Raw genomic sequence first — 25,440 nt, 5'->3', positions numbered from 1 at the left:
CATATGCATTTTATAAAAAACGGTTACAAACGCTTTTGCTTTGACCAACTCGTCCGATCCAAGGCAACGTGTTCCTTTAACATAAAAAAAGCCTATGTTATGCCTAAATGCATTTTGTAGTATGTTTGTAAGAGTATGGTTGTGTATTGAAATGCATTGACATGACTTTATAGTCACCCCAAAATCTGTATGCTCTCTTGATTCCTTTAGATTTTGAACTCAAAACGTCGATCGTGATTGCAAGTTGGCCTTTGCGTTGTCTGAACCGAACATTACAGAATGTGTGTCTGGCAGTGTAATCACTTTGTTGGAACTGACAAAGTCATGTAGAAGTTTGGGATCGATCGGCCATCTGGGTTACAAGAAAATAGAAAAACCGATTACTTTAAAGTCACCTTGAAATATAATTTTTTGTCTTCAAGCAAAGAGTATGTTCCTGAATAATAAAATATTTTTTGGAGTAGTTGTTTTTAACGATTTATATGTTTAAAATTAAAAAAAAAAAAAAACTTGTGTGGGGTGACTCCGCCTACCCCTTTTGTGACGTCAATCGAGGCAGACTTTGCCTCGATCGAATTTTGGTGTAAATTTGTAACAAATTACAAAATTTTTACTTAATAGTTATTTTTCAGTACAATCAAACGCAGATTAGGCGTCGCTTCACGTGCTTTGCTTTCGCTATTTATAGGATTGTGTCTAATCGTATATGATTATGTGTTTATTAGGACTAAGACCACAAAGTACTTACATTGACAGCAACTGTTTTGTTAGCTAAAACGAATTATCTATGTTCCTTTAAAGGATGATTCACTTGATTTTAACGAGGTGTAGGGGTCATGGAATATGGGTCAACCTTGACCTCTAGCTACTGGGCAATCTCGGTGGTCGAGTTTGTATGACACTACTCTAGAGTTGCAAAGGTCGTGGGTTCGAATCCCACCCGAGTAATGCATGTGATTATTTGTCAAAGAACTTAGCAGGACTGAGTAGAAAGTTTGGTTGCAATTTTCAATCTAACCTTGTCAAAAAAAAAGGCACTGAACACATTTTGGTAACTGTCAAAGACCAGTCTTCTCACTTAGTGTATCTCAACATCTTGAACTCAACTGTTCATACTATGAAGTTGTGAGATAATAATGGGAGAAAAAAACTCTTGTCACACGAAGTTGTGTGATTTCAGATGCCTGAATTTCAGACCTCAAAATCAGTTCTGAGGTCATGAAATCAAATTCAATTATTTCAGTGAGAATTACTAATTTCTAAAAAACCACATTACTTCAGAGGGAGCTGTTTATCACAATGCTCCCCAACAGCTCCCCAATGCTTGTTGCCAAAAACGTTTTTATGCTAACAATTATTTTGAGCAATTACCAAAAGTGTCCAGTGCTTTTTTAATAAAATAATGTCTGAGCTACTCAGGACATAATAATAAGTGACAAATGCATGAAACGCCAATTTCACCATAGTTGCATACATGAGTGTTATAGACATAATAAACAGATTGTTTTCGAATTTGAAAACCATTAAAACACATTACTTGAAAGTGTTATAACTTCACAAAATGTCACTACTTTTACTTCGAAGTCACACCAATTTTTGAAATGATAAATAAAACTTGTTTATCATAGAGTGTCGCTGCCGAGTGGTTAAGAGCATCGAATTCAAGTTCTGCCTGAATTCACCGGAGTGTGGGTTCAAATCCCGGTCGTGACACTTGTGTCCTTGAGCAAGATACTTTACTATAATTGCTTCTCTTCACCCAGGGGTATAAATGGGTACCTGCCAGGGTAGAGGTTGATATTGTGAATGAAAAGCTTTTGGAGTGCACAGCAGCTCGGGGCTGTATACTCCCTAATGGGAGCTGAGAAAGATTAAAGGGATGTTTATTGGCTCAATGACCAGGGGACTAATGTAAAGCGCATTAATACGGTTTATTGTGAAATGCGCTATATAAGAACTTGTTATTATTATTATTATTATACCATTTTTTATTACTAATAGTTCAGGGTTGAATATCATACCTCCTGATTCGTCTAGGTGTCTGACCAATCTGAACTGTTGTTTCATTCATTTTATAAGAGGCTTGCTTTGATTGGCCAAGCGAGATTTCTTGTAGTGATCTATTTGGTTGGCTGGAAAGAGTACTCTCTTGCGAAGAAGTATGTGGTGCTGGCTATCTAAGAAAAATAAAGAAATCCGATAGAAATATAGTAATTAATTGACTGGGTTTGTTTTGGTGTTAGCTCTTTTTCTTTTCCAAATTAAAAAATACCCTTGGTTGGCCTGCCTGGTATTAACTAAAAGTAATGATAAAACTAAAGTCTTGTAATGTGCACATATCCACCATGCTGGGTGTTCAAGGCGTAGTAAAAACCAAAAACAAAATTAAAGAAAACAGACACAACAAAATTAGTCCTAATTGAAAACCTGTGGCATAAGATAAGTTTTGATCAGATTTAAATTTTGTGGTACAAAGAAAAGATCCAAGATTAAGTGGTAGAGAGTGCCAGTACGACTCTGCACTGTTCCTCACTCCAAAGATTCGAGGAAGAAGCTGAGATGATGGGGATGCACACATCATGGGCAAAAACCAAGATCCAGAACTGTACCAACCTCCGCCAAACACCTGCTTCAGTCAACGTTGAGGGTAACTCTGTCCAAATTACACAGAAGTTCAGGTATCTCGACTGTGACATCCATTCCTCAGGCTCATCCTCCCCCGACATTCTCCGACGTCTTGGACTTGCCTCATCCACCTTTGGCCAATGAGATTGTGTCTGGAGAAACAAACGCCTGAAGCTCACAACCAAGCTGAAGGTATTTACTACCTGTGTCCTCCTCGTCCTACTCTTTGGCTCAGAAACATGGACACTCCGGGCAGACGACACAGGAAGGCTCCAAGCCTTCAGCCTAAAGTGTCTACTTCATCACTAATGCAACAATCTCGGAGACCACCATCATTGAGGACATCCCAGAGGATACACCTTCCCATGTGACCATTAAGCTGAATGTCGACGCACGGGGAGGATCCCACCCCTGCCTACCTTGCGGACTTCGAGTATCTGCATGGCAGCTGTGGCGAAGAGCATTAGAACCCATTGGTTTGGCAGCTTAACGTCCCCATAATGTATTAAGAGAATGATGACGACGATGATGATGATGATGATGATGTTCCAGATGCATGGCAAAGCTGAAAAAAAAAGACCTGTCACTCCATGAGTGTTGAGACTGGGGTTCAATGAGGAGAAGCATGGAACATGATCAAAGACTCCATGACAAAGTGTAAACTTGAAGCAATTCAGAGATATAGTGGGGAGCCTTGCCATGTCAATTTCCCCAAGTCCACACTTTCTTGACCCGAAGTTTGCTGCAAACGCCGGCAATAAAAAAAAAGAAGCTAGGAATAATCTAGACTTGTGGACAAGTCGTTAAATCGGCCCCACGCGCTGAGATAGTGCTCTCGCGAGATCACTGCTCTCGAGCGAACTGATGGCTCCCCGATTTTCGACTCCTCAGCGCGTGGGGCAAATTTAACGACTTGTCCACAAGTCTAGGATTAATCTAGACTTGTGGACAAGTTGTTAAATCGGCCCCACGCACTGAGATAGTGCTCTCGCGAGATCAATGCTCTTGCGCGAACTGATGGCTCCCCGATTTCGACTCCTTAGCGCGTTGGGCCGATTTACCGACTTGTCCACAAGTCCAGGATTAATCTTGTGGACAAGTCGTTAAATCGGCCCCTCGGGCTGAGATAGTGCTCTCACGAGATCAATGCTCTTCCGCGAACTTATGGCTCCCCGATTTCGACTCCTTAGCGCGTGGGGCCGATTTACCGACTTGTCCACAAGTCTAGGATTAATCTTGTGGACAAGTCGTTAAATCTGCCCCTCGGGCTGAGATAGTGCTCTCACGAGATCAGTGCTCTCGCGCGAACTGATGGCTCCCCGATTTGGACTCCTCAGCGCGTGGGGTCGATTTAACGACTTGTCCACAAGTCTAGGATGAATCTAGACTTGTGGACAAGTCGTTAAATCTGCCCCTCGGGCTGAGACAGTGCTCTCTCTCGATTATGACTCCTCAGAGTCATAATCGGAAACCATCAGTTCACGCGAGAGTGCTCTCATGTGAGCACTATCTCAGCGCGTGGGGCCAATTTAACGACTTGTCCACAAGTCTAGGATTAATCCCGAACTAGAGTAAGGACAAGTTACTCATCCCAACTTAGGAAGGGTTCAATGTGTCTTAACTAGTATGGTTACGGAACTTAACTCGTCCTAAGCCATTAGATTATATCCTAAGTTAGGAAGAGTTTGGTGAAATCAAAGGCTGGTTATACAGTGGATCGCACTCTGTATAATGAACAACTAGCATTAGTTGAGTAATTGACTGATTGATTGATTGATTGATTGACTGATTAAAGTTATTTGGTTAAAAATACAGTAAGAACATGCCGAAAAAACACACACACAACAACATGAGAAAAGACAATGAAATAAGATAAACCAAAATGTAACGTAAGATAGAAATACTGCACAATTATAACCCCCAAAAATCAACCTTACAATGTCAAAGACCAACAAGGTTTTATACCAATCTTCACAAACTGTTATTTTGTCTGTATTTATTTTGTTTTTCTCTATTGTTACAAACAAGTACAGTACCATCAGCTATTGTTGTAATCTACAAACGAGTACAGTACCATCAGCTATTGTTGTAATCCGAATGAATTATATGAATTGTATGGATTCGTTTGAAAACAATACCTTCTTTAAAAACTCTGGCAAGCGTATTGGGCAGTCTTCCCTGGTACCAGTCTTTCCAAGCACAGTTCAATAAAAAAGGCAAGGACCTGGAGATACAGATAAGAAGACGGATGATAAATTAGCAACACCCCCTGAATACAAAACATTACAAGACATGTTGAAATAAAAATGAATAACGAAATAAATCACAGCAGGACTGGGCACCTATCAATGTGGTGGGTGTTGGTACTTAACAAGAAAAATATGAGAGCAGAAAAATAAGTAAGTGAAATCCTTGTAAAGAGAAGTTCATATGCTCACTATTGGTAATGACTCAAAAAAGTTAATAGCATAACACCTTACTTGGTGACGAGTAATGGGGAGAGTTCGATAATAAAGAACATTGTGAAAACATTGTGAGAAACAGCTCCCTCTGAAGTGACATAGTTTTCGAGTAAAAAGTAGTTTTCCATGAATCTGATTTCAAGACCTCAGATTATTTGCTAACACGTGACAAGAATCTGGCAAGAATCTGCTTGGGTGTTATATAATATAAAACATTGCGAGAAACAGCTCCCTTTGAAGTGGCGTAGTTTACGAGAAAGAAGTAATTTCCACGAATTTGATTTCAAGACCTCAGATTTATAATTTGAGGTCTCGAAATCAAGCATCTGAAAGCACACAACTTCGTGTGACAAGGGTGTTTTTTATTTCATTCATATCTTGCAACTTCGACGACCAATGGAGCTCTAGTTTTCACATGTCTGTTATTTTATGCATATGTTTACATACACCAAGTGCGAAGACTGTTCCTTGACAATTACCAATAGCGTCCACTGTCTTTAAAGCAGATAATATTCCTGCTTGATGCCCTAACACTCATAACAAGTAATTAGTCGTACCTGAACTGTTTTTCCCATTCCCATGCCATCTCCCAATATAGCACCCTCGCCCATCTTATAATGCTGGCACAAGAACTTCACTCCCTCCCTTTGGTCATCTCTCAAATATCGGTAGATAGTTACAGGAACCTACTGGGTGATTACAAAGAAAACAAAGATAGGATGAGTTGCTTAGTGTTCTTCAATTACAAGTCATAAATGATTTGTGAGTTTTGTCTAAAAATGCGTCTGGTTACAAGAATGCCACTTGAAATAAATAAGATGTACATGTAAGACGGAAAAAACCATCATAGCACATGAAAACAGTTATCATTACTAATAATTACAACAATCAAGCCTTGTCAGTCAATACATTAATTGTGTCACCAGACACACATGGCCTGAAGGCCACTTCAAGTTATTGCCTTCAATCCACTGTTTTTCTACAGGATTACCCCCTTTACAGTCCATACAGATGCAGACTTGGGCATCATCTATCTGAAGCCTGGCTGGAAGAGCAGAAAGCACTACCTCCCCAACTTTTATGAAGCAATATGGTTACGTGTCTTGCTTAAGAACACAAGTGTAACGACCAGGACTCACATCTGCGTACACTCTACTGATCTAACGCCAGAGCTTGAATCTGCCACTCTTAACTGCTAGACCATTACTCGTTACTGTTGTATTTACGAGCGACTAACAGCTCTAGTCTAACTACCATTAGGTCAAAGGTTATGTGTGCATGTGCCGACAGGATTGTGATTTGTAGTTTAGATACGAATAAACCGAAGATTCAACATTGGCGACGAGGATAATCCGGAAAAATCATGGAGAAAACATTAATCCCCATATTTGACTGTTTTTCGGAGCCAGCAACCCTTGGACCACGATGGGAAAGGTGGCTAATGTCGTTCGAGCTGTATGCAGACGGCAAAGGCCATATTATTGGGTCCACCATGGCACTGAAGGTGAAGCAACGACGATGTGCACTAATGCTCCATCTTACCGGACCGGACGTACAGGAAATTTTCTTGACACTACCGGACACGGGCGTAACTACTGATATTGAAGCTGCCAAAACCGCACTGAACAAATACTTCGTGTCGCAGAAAAATGCAGCATTTGCACGGCAGAACGGTATAACAATTTGTAACCAGACTTCGGAGAGCGGCTAGTTTATAGAGACTGTGATTTTGGAGGTGAAAAAGACAACCAGATAAGAGATGCTGTGCTGAGTAAGTGCAAATCTGATTACGTTAGACGCAAGCTATTGGAAGCAGGGGATGAACTAACTTTAGCAAAGGCAATGAAAGTAGCTGATAAATGTGAAAAGGTAGAAAGTCAGATGGCTGCACTGTCTGTCAAGAGCAAAACCTCTCTGTCTGACACTACTGTCAACATGGTGTCCGACAGGAAACCAAAGCTTCATGACAAATCAAGCAAGCCTAAGAAATGGACCCAACAATCCAAATATCAGAGACAGGAAAACCAATCAGTGAAATCCGCAACCACTACCATGACTACCAAAGGTGCTTGTTACAGGTGTGGTCGAACTGGGCATTTTGGTCAAGACCCCAAGTGCCCCGCAAGAGGCCAGACATGCCAAAAATGTTCTGGAAGAGATCATTTTGCCAAAGTCTGCAAGACCAAGTCCAAGCGAACAGTCAACTAAATCGGTGAGCAACATCTTGATTCAGAACCATCGCATGACTATGCATTTCTCATTCATGAAAATACTTACTCGAATAAGATGAAGGTAACTGTTGGTGGAATTGACCTTCACATGTTGATTGATTCTGGGACCACGAGTAACATTATTGATGAACATACATGGGAATCACTGAAAAATTCCAAAATTAAGTATGAATCTCGTGTCGCCCCACCAAACAGGAAATTGTGGGCATACGGTGCTGACCAAGCCCTATCGTTGAAAGGTCTCCTCAACTGTGAAGCGAGTATATCAAGGAAATCTGTACTAGCTGAATTCATTGTCATGAAAGGCAAAGTTACTGCAATGGACACTTTTTTGATTGGTTTGGTTTGGTTTTCGAATTCTAGCATCTGAAAGCACACAACTTCGTGTGCCAAGGGTGTTTTTATTTCATATATATCTTGCAACTTCGACGACAAATTGAGCTCAAATTTTCACAGGTTTGTTATTTTATGCATAATAGATGTTGAGATACAGAAGACTGGTCTTTGACAACTACCAATAGTTTCCACTGTCTTTGAATGATGCTGTTAAATATTCATCATCTCTGTCTGTGTTTGTTAAAAACCTACATAACAGTTCCGTTCCTTGACTCTTTTTCAAGTTGTGTTGGTCTTGTCTCATCCAGAGCCCAGAGCACTTTGGTTAAACGAACAAGGTACCAATATTTGAGTACAAGAACATTTACTGGATAACCTGACATAGTCAGATATGGATGTTTGCCATGGACACCCAACAAAGACGCAACATAATGAGCTGAATCAACCATTGTAGGTACCACCTAAAACCAAGTCGAAATGAACAGTAACGATATTCTTCGTTTAAGTATCAACCGCCAGACAAGCCCCCCCCCCCCAAAAAAAAAAAAATCGAAGGAACCACCTCAAACCATGTTGAAATGACCAAAATCAATATTTCCTATACGACGTATGAGCCGCCAGACAAATGTTTTGCTGCATTAGGCCCGCCAGACAAACCCCCCTCCCTGCCTCCTGGGTTAACCATCAGAGTAACCACCTGAAACCATGTTGAAATGACCACATTGGAGGAACCACCTGAAACCAAATTGAAATGACCAGTAACAATATTCCAATAAAAAGATCAACATCCGTACAAATTGTCTGCTGCATTTTGCCCGCCAGACACCCTCTATCCCCTCTCCCTGGGTTTACTATCTGAGAAAGTACCTGCAACCAAGTTGAAAATGACCAATTTAACACTATTCTTTAAGCAAGTATCAACAACCAGACAGGCTGCCATACACCCCCCCCCCACATCGGAGGAACCACCTGATGGAACAGTGCTGAAATGATTAAAAACACTATTTCCTAAACAACGTGTGAGCCGCCAGACAAATGTTTTGCTGCATTAGGCCCACCAGACAACACCCTCCCCGCCCCCTGGAATAAGCATCAGAGTAACCACCTGAAACCATGTTGAAATTACCAAAAAAAGTATACTAAATACATAGTATCAGCCACCAGACAATCATGACAATGCAGACACCCCCACCCCCCTCACCCAACATTGGAGTAACCACTTGAAACCAAGTTGAATATGACCAGTAACACTATTCCCAATGAAAAGATCAACAGCCAGACAAATTGTCTGCATTTTGCCTGCCAGACACCCTCTATCCCCTCTCCCTGGGTTTACCATCTGAAAAAATACCTGCAACCAAGTTAAAAATGACCAATAACACTATTCTTCATACAAGTATCAACCACCAGACAATTTTTCTGCTGCATTAGGCCCGCCAGACACACCCCTCCCCCCCTCCCCAACATCAGAGGAGCCCCATGAAACTATGTTTAAATGACCCAAAACACTAATCCCAATACAAAGGATCCTCTGCTTTGCTGCATTAGGCCTGCCATGGACAACACCCTCCCCCCCCCCCCCACCATCGGAAGTACATGTACCACCTGAAACGAAGTTCAAATGGGTTTACCATGTGAGGAACTACCTGCCAGCAAGTTCAAGTGACCAATAAAAACACTATTCTTCCAACAAGTATCAACAACCAGACAACACTTCTTCTGCATTAATAGGCCCGCCAGACATTAGGCCCGCCAGACACGCACCCCTCCCTCCCAAGGTTTTAGCCAGGATTTGGTAAAAGGGTGTCCAAATTTGCTGGAAATTTTAAAACTGGGTGTCCAAATTGTTCACCTACAATAAATTTACATGTAAATGACAGATGAAACAGGGTGTCCAAATTAAAAACAGGGTGTCCAAAAGACACCCAGACACCCCTCTGGCTAACACTATACCCTCCCCCACATCGGAGGAGCTATCTGAAACCATGTTGAAACGACCAAAAATGAACACTATCCCAATGAAAACCATCAACTGCTAGACAAATTGTCCGCTGCATTTTGCCCCAAGGGACACCCACCCCCTCCCCCTCTCTGTGTCAAAACCAAGTTAAAATGACCAAGAACACTTTTCTCCATACAACATGTACAAGCATTAACTGCCAGACAGATTGTCTGCTGCTTTAGGCCCCAAACACCCCCAACCCCACCCACCCTCGGAGGAACCACCTGAAACAATGTTGACATGACCAAAAACACTATTTCCTAAACAATCTATGATCCGCCAGACAAGTGTTTTGTTGCATTAGGCTCCACCCTCCCCCTCCCCGCCCCCTGGGTTACCATCACAGTAACCACCTGAAACCATGTTGAAATTACCAAAAAAAGTATACCGAATACATAGTATCAGCCACCAGACAATCATGACAATGCAGACACCCCCCCAAAAAAAAAAAAGTATACCGAATACATAGTATCAGCCACCAGACAATCATGACAATGCAGACACCCCCCCCCCCAAAAAAAGAGTATACCGAATACATAGTATCAGCCACCAGACAATCATGACAATGCAGACACCCCCCCCCCCCCTATAATGGAGTAACCACCTGAAACCAAGTTGAATATGACCAGTAACAGTATTCCCAATGAAAAGATCAACAGCCAGACAAATTGTCTGCCGCATTTTGCCTGCCAGACACCTTATATCCCCTCTCCCTGGGTTTACCATCTGAGAAAGTACCTGCAGTTGAAAATGACCAATAACACTATTCTTCATACAAGCATCAACCACTAGACAAGTCTTCTGCTGCATTAGGCCAGCCAGACACACCCCCCCACATTAGAGGAGCCCCATGAAAATATGTTTAAATGACCCAAAACTCTTATCCCAATACAAAGTAGCCTCTGCTTTGCTGCATTAGGCCTGCCATGGAAAGCACCCCCCACCCCCGAAGTACCACCTGAAACGTAGTTCAAATGAACGATAACAGCATTGCCAATGAAAAGTATCAGCCACGAGACAAATTGTCTGCTGCATTTTGCGCCCAGACACCCACCCCCCCCCCCCTCCTCCCTGGGTTTACTATCTGAGGACACCACCCCCTTCCCCTCTCTTGGTCAAAACCAAGTTGAAATGACTAATAACACTTTTCTCCATACAAGCATTAACCGCCATACAAACTGTCTGCCGCTTTAGGCTGCCATCTCATACATGTACGTTGTTTAGGAAATAGTGTTTTTGGTCATTTCAACATTGTTTCATCGGGTGGTTCCTCCGATGTTGGGGGGGGTGTATGGACCCCCCCCCCCCAACATCGGAGGAACCACCCGATGAAACAATGTTGAAATGACCAAAAACACTATTTCCTAAACAACGTACATGTATGAGCCGCCAGACAAAAGTTTTGCTGCATTAGGCCCACCAGACAACCCCCCTCCCCGCCCCCTGGGTTAACCATCACAGTAACCACCTGCAACCATGTTGAAATGAGCCAAAAAAGTATACCGAATACATAGTATCAGCCACCAGACAATCATGACAATGCAGACACCCCCCCCCAAAAAAAAAAAAAAAAGTATACCGAATACATAGTATCAGCCACCAGACAATCATGACAGTGCAGACACCCCCCCAAAAAAAAAAAAGTATACCGAATACATAGTATCAACCACCAGACAATCATGACAATGCAGACACCCCCCCCCCCAAAAAAAAAAAAAGTATACCGAATACATAGTATCAGCCACCAGACAATCATGACAATGCAGACACCCCCCCCCCCAAAAAAAAAAGAAAAAAGAAAAAGTATACCGAATACATAGTATCAGCCACCAGACAATCATGACAAAGCAGACACCCCCCCCCCCCCCCGAAAAAAAGAAAAAAAAGAAAAAAGTATACCGAATACATAGTATCAGCCACCAGACAATCAAGACAATGCAGACACCCCCCCCCAAAAAAAAAAAGAAAAAAGAAAGAAAAAGTATACCGAATACATAGTATCAGCCACCAGACAATGTTTTGCTGTGTAAGGATGCAGACACCCCCCACCCCCAAAAAAAAAAAAAAAAAAAAAAAAGGGTACCGAATACATAGTATCAGCCACCAGACAATGTTTTGCTGTGTAAGGATGCAGACACCCCCCACCCCCCTCACCCAACATTGGAGTAACCACTTGAAACCAAGTTGAATATGACCAGTAACTCTATTCCCAATGAAAAGATCAACAGCTGTACAAATTGTCTGCTGCATTTTGCCCGCCAGACACCCTCTATCCCCTCTCCCTGGGTTTACCATCTGAGAAAGTACCTGCAACCAAGTTGAAATGACCAATAACACTAATCATCATACAATAAGTATCAACCACCAGACAAGTTTTCTGCTGCATTAGGCCCGCCAGACGCACCCCCCCACATCAGAGTAGCCCAATAAAACCATGTTTTAATGACCCACAACACTAATCCCAATACAAAGTAACCTCTGCTTTGCTCGATTGTTGACTTTGATGGATTTGAATCTTGTAAAAGTTACCTCACACTCAGCCACAACAGCAATCTCATCGTATCCATTCTTCTGCATGGTGTATTTTCCTCCCATTTCGTTGATTCTCAATCCCGACTGCGAGACGTCTCCCTACTTCTCATCAGACCTGGGCGAAGAACGCTTCTTCCTACACAGGGATGTCCCTGACACCTGTTTTGTCTTGGGCTTTTAGGGAAATGTCTTAAAAGTTTACTTGTGTGCGTGTTGACATTGGGATGTTAGCGGCTACACTGGGATCTAGCTTGTAAATTCTGTAAGAAGAAAGACAGACAAAAATCAGTTAATTTATTTTTGCAGATTACTAGATTTATTAAAGACTAATTCTGTCATAGCGCTGACATGAACTAACAGTAAAACATGTATGAAGCTATTTACATGTAGTTTTGTATTGGTCTGTCATGATGAATTTGGAATAATCTATGGCATGTGTGATTTAGGCCTAGATGTATGATACATCACCGTGGCACCAAAGGCGATTGCCTCCGTGGCCCCTGGTCATTGCCTTGGTGCCCTTGAAATGCTCCAGTACAAATTTAAAATTTCCTTCCCTTTTCCAAGGAGAAAATGCCTTGGTGCGCTTGCCCTTTCAAAAACGAAGCAATAGCATACAGGCCTGATGTATTGTATTGGTCCGTCATGATGAATTTGGAATATGGCATGGGATTTAGGCCTAGATGTATGTAAAAAGCACATCGAAAAAGAGTAAATGTACAACCATAAATCACTAAATAAAATGGACACAATAAAACTCACTTAAATAACTAAACTGCACTAACAAAGTATTTAACTACTTACAAATGGTCAGATTTATCAGAACCTGAATTAGTATGCAATAAAATAATTAGTTGATTTGATTCACAGTTATCTTCTGCGCATTTTGACACATATTGTGTTGCGCTATGATGTTGTCTAGCGGATTTAAAGGCAGTGGACACTATTGGTAAATATCAAAGACTAGCCTCCACAGTTGGTGTACCTCAACACATGCATAAAATCACTAACCTGTGAAAATTTGAGCTCAAATCAGTCATTAAAGTTGCAAGATAATAATGAAAGAAAAAACACCCTTGTCACACAAAGTTGTGTGCGCTAGGACATGTTACATGGTCGATTTCGAGACCTCAAGTTCTAAATCTGAGGTATCGAAATCAAATTCATAGAAAATTACTTCTTTCTCAAAAACTATGGCACTTCAGAGGGAGCCGTTTCTCACAATGTTTTATACCATCAACCTCTCCCTACTACTCGTCACCAAGAAAAGATTTATGCTGAACATTATTTTGAGTAATTATCAATAGTGTCCGACTGCCTTTAAGGGCACTTGAGCGGCTAAAAGATGCTATGTCAGATGTTTGGCCCCAAACATTAAAAAATATATTTTTTTGAGTGAATGGTATTTCAAAGAGTATCACCTGCTCCAACGAAAAAAAGTTTAACTTTTACTTTCAATGGTCAGGAACCATTTTACAGAATGGTTTAGCCCATTTAGCCCTACAACAAAATAATGCGTTTGATGCGACAGGTTCAAAATATGAACCTGGGAATCGCTCCGGGATCGGTAAGTTTTTGTCCATTGTTCTTCGAAAAATATTCTAAATGGTGTTTAATATGGAGTATTATGAAAGGCTGCATTAGACATTGCGGATTAAGTTCGTACCCTCAGACTTTGTGTCATGATTTTTGAAAGTGGTAAAGATGGGGCAAATCTGGTGACTAGCTGTCGAAATTGTATGTTTTGGACCAGATCAACCGTTTCCGATCAAAAGAATCTCGTAACCCTACGGCCTGGCGGTATGTGATGCTTAAGTGCTAGTTCCCAAGGTTCTGGAATTGGGTGAATGGGCTTTTGCAACTTTTCAAATTTGACTTTAAAGGCAGTGGACACTATTGGTAATTACTCAAAATAATTATTAGCACAAAACCTTACTTCGTATGGAGTAATGGGGAGAGGTTAATGGTAAAAAACATTTTGAGTAACGGCTCCCTCTGAAGTGCAATAATTTTCCACGAATTTGATTTCGAGACCTCAGATTTAGAACTGGAGGTCTCGAAATCAACCATCTAAACGCACACAACTTCATGTGACAAGGGTGTTTTTTTCTTTCATTATCATCTCGCAAATTCGATGACCAATTGAGCTCAAATTTTCACAGGTTTGTTATTTTATGCATATGTTGAGATACACCAACTGTGGGGACTAGTCTTTGACAATTACCAACAGTGTCCACTGCCTTTAAGCCACTCAGGTGCCCATAATAAATCTGAAAAACAACATCATCATCATTCAATCATACTCATAGACATAGTGCAACATTAATACTGGTGTCAATCAAAATGCTCAGTCAGTACTGTGAACCGAATTAACGAACTATTTTGTTGCCTACTACTATTACTACACTCAAGTTCCGCTAAATCTGACCATTTTTGTAAAGTGTTTAGATACTTTCTTGGTGCAGGTTAGATAATACTGCAGAAGTACTGTATCTGGTAATATTGCACATGCCTTATGATGTACACATGTACTGTGTACTATGCATTGGTAAGTAATGTACTTTACAAAGGAATATGCAAAATGGGCAATTTCGAGTCAATAAAAAAAGTACTCTTGTTTGAACACTGAAGTAAGGTACGCTACCAAATAAATAATTTGCTTCGGTTTTCCATAACATACCTTGATAGATCTTCTCTTGCCCGAATACTTATTGTAGGCCCTTACAATTATGAAAATACACACCGGCTGTGGTCCAGTTCACGGACCAGTTTTACGGACCAGTTTCTCCTCCGTTTCAGCAGCCGAGGAATACACCGCCAATTGGTGGCGCTACAACATCAGGGTTGGTTTTATCTGGCCGTTTTAGAAACGGCGAATGGATTTAGCAGGCTTTGATTACTTTTGGATCTTGACCTGGAAAAATACCTGCGTTTCGAAAAGACCATGGTATTTTCGAAACGGCGGACTGGAAACAACAGGCTTTCAGAGCCTGAACTGGGAAAATGCCTACGTTTCAAAAATAACAGGGTATTTTGGTAACGTAGGCATTTTCAAAGTTCAGGCTTTAAAGCCTGCTTTTTCCAGTCAGTCGTTTCGAAAATACCTGGGTACCTTTAATTAGGCTTTCAGAGCCTGAACTGGGGAAATGCCTTCGTTTCGAGAATATTTAGGCATTTTCGAAACGTAGGCATTTTCCAGGATCAGGCTTCTAAAGCCTGCTTTTTCAAGACCGCCATTTCGAAAATACCAGGGTATTTGCGAAACGGCAGACTGGAATTAATAGGCTTGGAAAGCCTGAACTTTGAAAATGCCTACGTTTCGAAAACACCAGGGTATTTTCGAAACGTGGGCATTTTCCAAGTTTAGGCTTTTAAAGCCTGCTTTTCCAAGTCGGTCGTTTCGAATGTACCAGGGTGTTTTCGAAACTGCGGTTTTATTGGGCTTCAGAGCCTGGGAAAATGCCTACGTTTCGAAATTACTTAAGTGTTTTCGAAAAGTAGGCATTTTCCCAGTTCAGGCTTAAGGGTATTATTTTTCGAAACGCAGGTTGTTTTTCAATTCAGGCTTAAAAGGCTGCTCATTTCTCTTCGCCTCAAACAAAATAATTGTTGTAGGTGTGATGCTCCTTGAATACATGAAATTTGGTATGAATTCACACAACAGTATACTATCAAGTGAATTTAAATACTTTAAAAAAGGTAAAACTGTGTGATTCGTTTTATCAGATTGAATTACTTTAGACCATTACCTCGGCGGCAGTTTTGTCAAAGACTTGCCTTCACAGTTGGTGTATCTCAACATATGAAAAAAAAAAAAAGTGAAAATTTAAGCTAAATCGGTCATCGAACTTGCGAGATAATAATGAAAGAAAAAAGCACCCTTGTTTAGATGGTTGATTTCGAGCCCTCAGGTTCTAAAATCTGAGGTCTCCAAATTCGTGGAAAACTACTTCTTTCTAAAAAACTGTGGCACTTCAGAGGGAGCCGTGTCTCCAATGTTTTATACCAGCAACCTCTCCCCATTACTTGTCACCAAGAAAGGTTTTTATGCTAACAATTACTTTGAGTAATTACCAATAGTGTCCACTGTCTCTAATGTCCCCTTGATCCAAGGGAAAGTCACACGGCCGATTTTCTACCCGAGGAAGTTCCTAAAGGCAAGATTCTTGTTCGGAACTATAAAGTCTCCTGATGTCTGAGTTAATACAAAACAAGCAATACACAACATTGTGGCTGGTTTGAATATACTTGTTTCTTTATTTAAATTAACATGACGTGTCCAGCCCTTTAAAAAATATTGCTGGTTTCACACATACTTTTGGAGGATCCTTAAGTAAACACACTGTCCTGGCATCCAACTGTGATAATCCCTTTAATCCCTTAAACAAACAACCTGCTCTGGACAGGCCTGACTGGATGATTTCTGGAACTACTTTTAAAAGCTACATGAAATGGCCATGAGCAGTATGTGTATTTTAAAATTAGTACTTTTTACGTAATTCTGTCATTAATGGGTAAATTAAGCTTATTGTACATTGCTTCTAGATTTTGATCAGGCATTATACATTATATACATGTACAAAAGTGTTTTTTTTTTCTTTTCTTTTTTGGCAAAAGATATTGTAAGCAGTTCAAAGCCCAGTATGGAAGCTATAATTGCAGCTTTCTTTGCAAACTGTGACTACTTTGTACTTACAGTATTTAATATTCAAAGGGAAATGACGCAAAACAACGTTACAAGACCCATGCGCTCTTGGCCAGCTTTTATTAAAAGCATTCTAAGTTTACCAGGGAACGATTTCGTCTAGTAATTCTGCATGGACCGTTACGCAATTTTTTTTTGTATAGCAAAATCTAAATTTTGCATAGCAGTCCATACATTTTGTATCTAACAGCAAAATTTTAAAAATCGCTTAAACTGCAGACACATAAATTTGCGAAGCGGGCTAAAGTGTTAGGGCAAACATAGTACAGCCTTTAGTAACTTTAGTCGTTTTTTTGCCTTTTTTGTGTGTAAAAATTTAGGGCACCAAGGCAACTTTCAAAAATTTCAAAGGGCATCAAGGCAATCATAAAAAAAGTTGCGAAGGGCCCGACGGCAATTTGGAAAAAAAAGACAAAAAAACAGTTCTTCCAATTTATCCATTTCAATTTTCAATCGATTGCCTCCTAACTATCGTATTTATTATACCCAATATGCACTAAAAACTAACCCACAGAAAAAGAAAGCATTCATCTAACTGAACAAAATAAACAAAATAAAGAACAAATCTTACAATACACAATGAAATAATATTTTTGTTCATACGGCTACTATTGGTCATGCTGGTTGTGTAGTTTGTCGTAGAGACGCTAAAATTCCCACGCAACTGCTCCGTTTTGACACGATGTTGACAGAAAGATATATATCCATGTGCGCGACGACTATGCTGTACATGATGTATGTATGTACGTTATGTACAGTATACTATTATGCATGCATCGTGGGGGAGCATGTGCAGACACTTCAAGTCGTTTTCTCAAGGCGTGTGTGTTTCTAGTTCGCGTAATTTTACCAATAGAGGGCGTTTAATCTCATGCTATCGCATTGTTCTGAAGCGCCCTCTAGCGTTCAAAGTTTCTTGTATTTTTGTGTCGCACGCAAAGAACAACGACTAGTGGGCTTGAAATCTACTGTTGTGCGTGAAATCTGATGCTATTTCTATGCGTGTTTGCTGACGTTCGAGGGCCAGTGCAGCGGTTAAAAAGACAAGTTATTTGTCACTCATAGAACTTCTTCCAGATGTTTTATTTTGTAAAATTAATTGAAAGAACAAGTTTGCCTTTAAAAAACGTTCACATGCATGTTTGTCATGGACAGGGCCTAGCAGCACTACTTTATCTATAAACAGTATTAGTGCGCACGTACGGCGCAGCCGGCGGAACGAATTCGACACAAACAATAACCGTTCTTTGCTATTCATGGATGGATTTTTACCATTCAAAAAAAAAAAACAATTAACTTTATACAATTTTAATCATTTTAAATATTGTAACAATCAATATCTTAGTCTTCAATTAAAATAAATCCACATGGATTCCTTCAGGCAGGATGGCTTTGTCAAACCTTATCGGATTAGTGGTGATAACGATCTTAATCCCCCAACTCCCAGCTGATTTTTCTCACTTTAAAAACCTCCAAAAGTATGCGTCCCGACCCGACCAGATACAAGGTTTGGTCGGGTCGGGTTTTAGAGGGCCGGACACGTAATGAAGTCCACCAACATAAAATAATAGGTAAATGATAAAATTAATATAACATATTTATAAGTTTCAATAGGCCGATGGTATACTACAACACATAGTTAAAGCTTTAGTTCTGCGTATTGTATAATAAATAACTAAAAACAATAAATTTTGTAATTTTATCCAACGAGATCATGAAAACAACGTTTGCACAGGAAAGCAAGCGTCAGGTCAGGGATGGATTCCTCAGAACCATCACTCATTGCTTCCTTAATTTAGTTTAGATAACAAAATGACACACCAGGACCGGTCGAACCATCACACTCAAAAAGAGCGGGAAACTTTTCAAGTCCAAGTTCTTATCCAAAAGCCATTTTTACCCATTGTTGTCAAATGCAAAATCTCGTTTGAGTAAAATAAGCTAATAGGGGCCTACTTTATGTTATTTTATAACAAACAAGTAAATGTGGAACTTTCACCAAAATGTGCAAACAAATTGTGGAACTTTGTTTTAGTAGCTTTGTTTGTTGTGAAGAGTGAATATCAATATATGTGTAAATTGGACCCCTTAAAGAAACTGAACACCTTTGGTTATTGTGAAAATTTGAACTCAATTGGTCATCGAAGTAGTAACATAATGGAAAAAAAACACCCTTGTTACACGATCTCTTGTGGTTTTGGATGCTTGATTTTGAGATCTTAAAATCAAATTGTGAGTCCCGAAACCAATTTTTTGTTCATATACTAATGGAAAATTACTTCTTCCTCATAAATTCAGAGGGAGCCATTTCTCACAATGTTTTAAACTATCAACAGCTCTCCATTGCTCTTTAACAAGTAAGTCTTTATGCTGACAGTTAATACCAATAGTGTCCAGTGCCTTCGATTGGTTCAATATAAAGGCTCTGTACTATATATTTTAGTACTTTATACAATGTAACGAACGGTGGATTGTAGAATGAAACTATGGTTCTACCCTGGTTTTTCATTTAACGATCATCAAGTGGTACTTTTAATTAAACATAGCATACAACAAACTGAAATAATAAGATACTAAAAGCTTTAAGATCAATCCTCTACAGATAGTCTGAAACAGCAATAACATTTCATAAACCTCCCCCAGAATAGATAACATAGAATAATAACTTTCTGAAAGTTTGAGTCCAGACACCAATTGTAAAACTATAATTAAGTTCAGGAAACAATTAAAATGCAAACAAAAACCAGAACCTTAAAAAGAAAACAATAATGCCAAAACAAATACTGATACTGATGATGCACTGCAGGCCAATTTCATGTAGCTGCTTGAACATACAATTTTGCTTAACATTTCCTTGTCTGCTGAGCAAATTTAAGCAGGAAACAAGCAAAAGATGGACCATGTGACATGGTTCCTTGCTGGTATCTTTTTAGTCTGGTAACAAGAAATGTGTTTGTGCCATAGAGTTATATATAAGAACTAGAGGGCGCACGAGTGATGCTTCGTGCACATACGCCACGGGACCGCAAGAAGACAAGCGCGTCATTCTGCACGCGCGATGAATATGAAATACACGTTTGAATTTATTTATTTTTTTAACTTACAAAATGGCCGCACAAACACACGCTGTGAGTAAGCTGTTTTGTCAACTTAGAAAATGGCCGCCTGCTCGCTTACCGGGGCACGTTTATAGGCCAGTGCGCGCTCTAGTTCTTATATATTACTCTATGGTTTGTGCTTGCTAAAAGTAGCTATATGAAATTGGGCACTGATGTTAATGCTACGGTACAAGTACATTGCATGGTTTGTTAATACTATCACAGGCAGTGCAAATGTACAAGTACATTGCATGGTTTGTTACACTATCACAGGCAGTGCAAATGTACAACTACACTGCATGGTTTGTTAACACTTTCCCAGGCAGTGCAAATGTACAAGTACATTGCATGGTTTGTTAACACTATCACAGGCAGTGCAATTGTACAAGTACATTGCATGGTTTGTTAACACTTTCCCAGGCAGTGCAAATGTACAAGTACATTGCATGGTTTGTTAACACTATCACAGGCAGTGCAAATGTAAAAGTACATTGCATGGTTTGTTAACACTATCACAGGCAGTGCAACTATACAAGAACATTGCATGGTTTGTTAACACTATCACAGGCAGTGCAAATCTTAGTTTACAAAAACAAAAACAAAACCATTAAGGACTGAACACGTTTGGTTATTGTCAAAGATCAGTATTCTCACTCAGTGTATCCCAACATAATGCATAAAGAAACAAGCCTGTGGAAATTTGGACTCAACTGTTCATTGAAGTTGCAAGAAACTGATGAAAGAAAAAACCACCCTTGTTGTATAAATTAGTGTGCTTCTGGCCAATTTTTATACATATTAATGAGAAATCATCTCTTTAGAGGGAGTCGTTTCTCACAATGTTTTATACTATCAACAACCTTCCGTTGCTCGTGACGTTACCAAGTAATGTTTTATGCTAATAAAGGCCTATTCTGAGTAATTACCAAATGTGTACAGTGCCTTTAAAACAGTAAGTTAACTTTGTTCTTCTTTTTAAAGACAAATTTGTCTTTTTAAAGACAAATAAAGCACTTGTGTTTTAACCCATCGAAGTCTTTTGGGGAAAAAAGTACCTACATGTGAGGTGAAACTAAACATGGATTGGAAATCACTAACAAGGCAATAGTTTTTTTAGAAACCTCTTTCATCAGTGAAAAGGGTACAAAAGAATTTAGGCATTGCATGGTGAGGTATCAATATATATTTGGTTTGCGGTAACAGACACCATGTGTGTTTCTACTTGCCAGGTAGAGTTTGTTCTTTAGAGAACTGTCTTGCTTTATTATACTACCGCAAAGAGTAGAATATCAGATTTTGGGGAAACTTGTTCTGAAAAGAACTGTCCTGCTTTGTAAATATACCCGGGCGCATGTATAGAAAATTGGCTGGGACAACTACTTTAGCTTTATAGGATCATAATTAACTGCACTACCCCGGAGTCAGTCTCTTGACGATGACTAGAGCAAGCTGGTCAAAACGTTGAGACCAATTCAAGAACTGGATAGTGATCTGGTTCCCTATTGGGCAACCCCTATAGGCTTCTGCTTGCTTTTTGTTGATATGTCTCTAATTATTTTACTAATAATGCAAAAGTTATACATTTCTACTTATTGTTGCTGTGTGTTTTGAAGTTTTTAAAGCCTAGGTGAATAAATAAATAAACAAATAAATAAACTACTTGATGGATTGGTATTGGACCAAAATTTAGTACAGTTTCAATAAAAAGGACAAAGCTTTATGGAAAGATTTCTCCAAATGTAATAACCTGTGTGGAGCTCCTGGTTGTCTCTTTGTCTTTTATCCATATGCTTCAAGTCCTTTGCATTGTTCTCACTAAGCCTCTTCCTTGATTCAACCTCTTCCCTGCAAACAGTCAATCAAAACAAACAAAGCTTGGTAAATGACACCAAACTCACAAATCTCAACTCATGTTAATCCGGCATGGGTAGGCCTGTCGTCTTCTTGATACTCCAAGGGTTTATGAAGATGCACCAAAAATTCAATCCATACTCAGTGATACCGCCTCTTGAAATACCTAATTCTAAAAACACCCCCTTTCTGGAGCTCCGGCCCTGGCCCCACGCGTCGACCTGGTATTCTTTTAAAACGTAAGAGCCCATAATTTAATAACAACAAGTATGCTAGTGGCTGGGTTAAACAACAGAGGAACCGCAGTTGAAATGACCAGATAGAGAAAGGACCAATAACACTATAATTAATACCAGTATCAGCCACCAGACTTGAGATTTGCTGAATTGGGCCTGCCAGACACCCCCCCCCCCCCCCCTCCTGGGTTAAACATCTGAGGAACCACCTAAAAACCAAGTTGAAATGACCAATGATGACACTATTCCCAATACCAGTATCAGCCACCAGACAAAGGTTTTGCTGCATTAGGCCTGCCAGACCCCCCCCCCCCACATTAAATATCAGACCCCCTTGTAAACCAAGTTGAAATGACAAATGATGACACTATTCCCAACACCAGTATCAGCCACCCGACAAAAAATTTGCTGCATCCAGGGGCCCGCCAGACACCCCCCGCCCCCCCCCCCCCCCCCCCGGGTTAAACATCAGAGGAACAGCCTGAAACGCAGTTGAAATGACCATAGAGAATTAGGAAGATTAACACTATTCTTAATACCAGTATTCAGCTGCCTGACAGAAGTTTTGCTGCATTGGGCCCGCCCGACACCCCCCCCCCCCTACTTAAGTAAACATCAGAGGAACCACCTCAAACAAAGTTGAAATGACCAATGACACTATTCCCCAAACCAGTATCAGCCGCCAGACAAGGGTTTTGCCGCATTGGGCCCGCTAGACTCCTCCTCTCCCAACCCCCGGGTTAAACATCGGAGAGCCACATAAACCAAGTTGAAAAAACCAATAACACCATTCCCTATACAAAGTTGGGGGGGAGCAGAGCGTCTGCCAGGTCAAATGCAGCAAAACATTGTCTGGCGGGTGACACTTTGTTTTTGGAAAAGTGTTTTTGGTCATTTCCACTTGGTTGCAGGTGGTTCCTCCAATATTATGATACATGTGGATGTAAAGGGCTTTCAACCTTTTTCAGTTGCTCAGATCTCTTGGTATTATCTCCTTTCATAAATTTGAAAAAATGGTTGTATAAACCTAGAGTTTTCAAAGTAGCAGAGTATAGCTTTTGCTCTTTTCAGATTTCCAGAAATTAAATAAAAAATGACAAGGGTCGAAAGACAACTCGTTTTGCCTTAAAGCATCATTGTACAAACTTAAAGTCACCTGGAAGTAGATTTTTTTCTTTCAAACATAAGAGTATATGCTTACAAACAATAAAACAATTTTTTTAGTAATTGTTTGTCACGATTTATATGTTAAAAAAATATATAAAGTTGTTTGGGGGGCTGACTCCGCCTACCCCTTTGTGACGCCATTCGAGGCAGACTTTGCCTGCATTGTGTATAATAAACACACGTGCAAAGTACATGTACGTCCAAGTCGTGAGTTGGTACATTTCAAAAAGTGTTTTTCTGCATTCAGCAACAATACACCTGGTCGGCATTGCCGGAAAAAAACATTTTTTTTTGTTTTTAAACGTACAAACTCACGACTTGGTCCGTACATGTACTTTGCAATTGTGTTTACTCTACGCATTACAAGCAAAGTCTACCTCGATTGACGTCTCGAACAGCGCCTTCTCGGGTCGGGTCTACTGTTAAATTTGTAAATAACATAAGAACTGATTTTTAAAACCTTAGTTAACTGATTCACATTCCACTCATCAAAACACATATATTAGTGACAAAAGCTTTATTTTGAAAAAATACCACTTCCAGGTGACTTTAACAGCCCAATAAAACTTCTGTCCAGAAATTAATCACAGAAGATGTTCAACTGCCTCACTGGCTGATGACCATTATGCAATAAAAGACCTACCATTGGAACTAGTTGTGGTATTGGCAGTCTGTTTTTCAGCTGAAGTGCCGGGCGGAAATTGTCAGTACTGGGCAGGTCTGCCCACCGTCGCCCACCATCGCTACAACACTGATAATCACCAATGAAGGTAAGTATTACAGTTCCAACATCAAGAGTACTGTACTGTAAACAAAAAAGGTGAAAGCAAGTGAGAAAACTGGGAAGATGTTAATTTTTCACTTACCTTCATCCATTGTTGAAATGAACGAGCTTTACCACTGATGATGTCTTTACCTCTTCCACAGAATAGAAGAAGCAGGCGGGGGTAAACAAAGCACACATCACATACATCCGTAGACAACGAAACACACAGGGCATCTAGGCCTAGTGTCAATTATTAATATTATTTTTGGATAACTTTCCGTATGGCGCCACCACTTTTTCACTCATTTTTACAAAAAGGGATATATCAATCAGGTAAATTAGATACTATATTATTTTATTTCGAATGAAAAAGTGGTGGCGCCATACGGAAACTTTTCCAACAACTTTGCTGATTGAGTACTCCGGAACTTCTGTAACTACGGTAAAACAGTACCATATCGTAACTGGTAAATAACAAACCTTCCACACACGCAGCAGACCATCAATGACTGATCATCACTGATTACAAGCCCCTAGCCCACCTTGTTGAGCTGTTAATGGCTCCGCTTTTAACATCGGTCTCATCACTGTCACCATTACAGCCCACCTCCGATACATGTCTTATTAAACGCCAAGTCATCATATTAGTAAGCCCTGTTTTGTGTTATAGTAATTCCACAGACTGATGTAAGGAATAAAATGAGGTGTGTTGGAGTAGTAAAGGTCTGTTATAAATGGGAGAAATTTGCAATCAAACTACCTGGCACTTTGCCCCCTTTGAAAACTTAGCGTTTAAGACATGTATCGAAGGTGGGCTGTAAGGCAATGGTGACAGTGAGTGATGAGACCGATGTTAAAAGCGGAGCCATTACAGTTCAACAAGGTGGGCTAACGAGCCCCATACTTATACCAATATCCCATCTTTAGAGATAACAAAATAAGAAAAGTCCTACTCACTTTTATGCTGCACGCGCTGGCGAGAATTAACTGGTTGATGGATGAAAATTAATCTTTGATTTTGAGGTGATTTCGTGAAATTATTGGAGAACGTTGATGAAGAACATGACAGTAATTTGAAACATTATTGAATTTAGGCTGTCAATAGAGGGCGCTATCAAAGTTCTGTTTTTATGACTTTTTCCAATAGTTTTATTCAGAAATCCAGCCTATTTATTTGGTTGTTATTATACAGCATATTTTTTCAGAACATGAGCAGTGGAATGTATTGCCTGCCAGGAAATAGACTGGAACGTAGGACGTATTTCATTATGCCTGGAAGCACAAAAACTTTCTAAGCACAGAAAAATAACTTAAAGGCAGTGGACACTACTTATACTGGTAAATTACTCAAAATAATTATTAGCATAAAACCTTACTTGGTAATGAGTAATGGGAGAGGTTCGTAGTATAAAACATTGTGAGAAACGGC

At 40.0% G+C, this 25,440-nt stretch overlaps 1 protein-coding gene across 7 annotated transcripts; it reads right to left on the bottom strand.

Annotated features, from left to right (window-relative positions):
- Positions 1–25,097, bottom strand: LOC139945890 (DNA excision repair protein ERCC-6-like 2). Of its 7 annotated transcripts, none has more exons than XM_071943396.1 (7): positions 24,969–25,097; positions 23,889–24,050; positions 21,739–21,836; positions 12,186–12,448; positions 5,645–5,773; positions 4,764–4,849; positions 1–2,177 (listed from the first exon to the last, which is right to left on the bottom strand). In XM_071943396.1, the coding sequence occupies exons 4-6, from the start codon at positions 12,249–12,251 to the stop codon at positions 4,769–4,771; spliced, it is 276 nt and encodes a 91-aa protein (XP_071799497.1). In that variant the 5' UTR covers positions 12,252–12,448; positions 21,739–21,836; positions 23,889–24,050; positions 24,969–25,097; the 3' UTR covers positions 1–2,177; positions 4,764–4,768. The 7 variants fall into 7 exon arrangements, 4 of the variants coding, with proteins under 4 accessions (XP_071799497.1, XP_071799498.1, XP_071799495.1 ...); XM_071943397.1 differs by having other exon boundaries at positions 23,889–24,045; XR_011787181.1 differs by lacking the exons at positions 21,739–21,836; positions 23,889–24,050; positions 24,969–25,097 and adding an exon at positions 14,869–14,994 and having other exon boundaries at positions 1–352; positions 2,022–2,177.
- Positions 25,098–25,440: the final 343 nt, after the last annotated feature.

Source organism: Asterias amurensis, chromosome 13 (genome assembly GCF_032118995.1).
Source record: "Asterias amurensis chromosome 13, ASM3211899v1".
Lineage (NCBI taxonomy): Eukaryota > Metazoa > Echinodermata > Asteroidea > Forcipulatida > Asteriidae > Asterias > Asterias amurensis.
The sequence above is the reverse complement of the archived record's forward strand: the minus strand, read 5'-3'. Positions and strand labels throughout refer to the sequence as shown.